The sequence below is a fragment of the Apaloderma vittatum genome, unplaced genomic scaffold (assembly GCF_000703405.1).
Source record: "Apaloderma vittatum isolate BGI_N311 unplaced genomic scaffold, ASM70340v1 scaffold22487, whole genome shotgun sequence".
Taxonomy (NCBI): domain Eukaryota; kingdom Metazoa; phylum Chordata; class Aves; order Trogoniformes; family Trogonidae; genus Apaloderma; species Apaloderma vittatum.
This window is the reverse complement of record NW_009724831.1, coordinates 2,392-2,670: the sequence shown is the minus strand read 5'-3', so window position 1 is coordinate 2,670 and position 279 is coordinate 2,392. Positions and strand designations below refer to the sequence as shown.

General features: G+C 64.2%; 1 protein-coding gene across 1 annotated transcript in view; it reads right to left on the bottom strand.

The window, feature by feature from the left end:
• EIF4G1 (eukaryotic translation initiation factor 4 gamma, 1) overlaps window positions 1–279 on the bottom strand; it is a gene marked incomplete at both ends in the record, with an annotated part of 7,276 nt that overhangs the window by 5,524 nt on the left and 1,473 nt on the right. Inside the window, one exon of the mRNA XM_009872685.1 lies at window positions 35–208. Coding sequence (XP_009870987.1) covers window positions 35–208 — 174 coding nt within the window. The remainder of the gene's footprint in view (window positions 1–34; window positions 209–279) is intronic.

The following is a 279-nucleotide window of genomic DNA, read 5'->3' as shown; positions in this document are numbered from 1 at the left end:
CGCCCTCCCGCCTCCCACCTGCCCCAGTTCCCACCTGCGTCTTGATGTTCTCAGGATCTTCCTCCTCGGAGGCCCGCTTGCTACTGGGTTTCCAGGCCTTCTCAGCCTTGTTCAGCTTGACATCCTCATTGAGGGTCACAGTGGCAATGATTTTGCGGGGCTCCTTCCTTGCACTCTGCTGGGCGCGGCGGGGACCCAGCCCTGAGGGCTGACCCGGGGAGAAGAACCTCAGCTCTTTGCTCTGCGACCCGCCAGGCCGGTTGCCCGGGGCACGCCTCA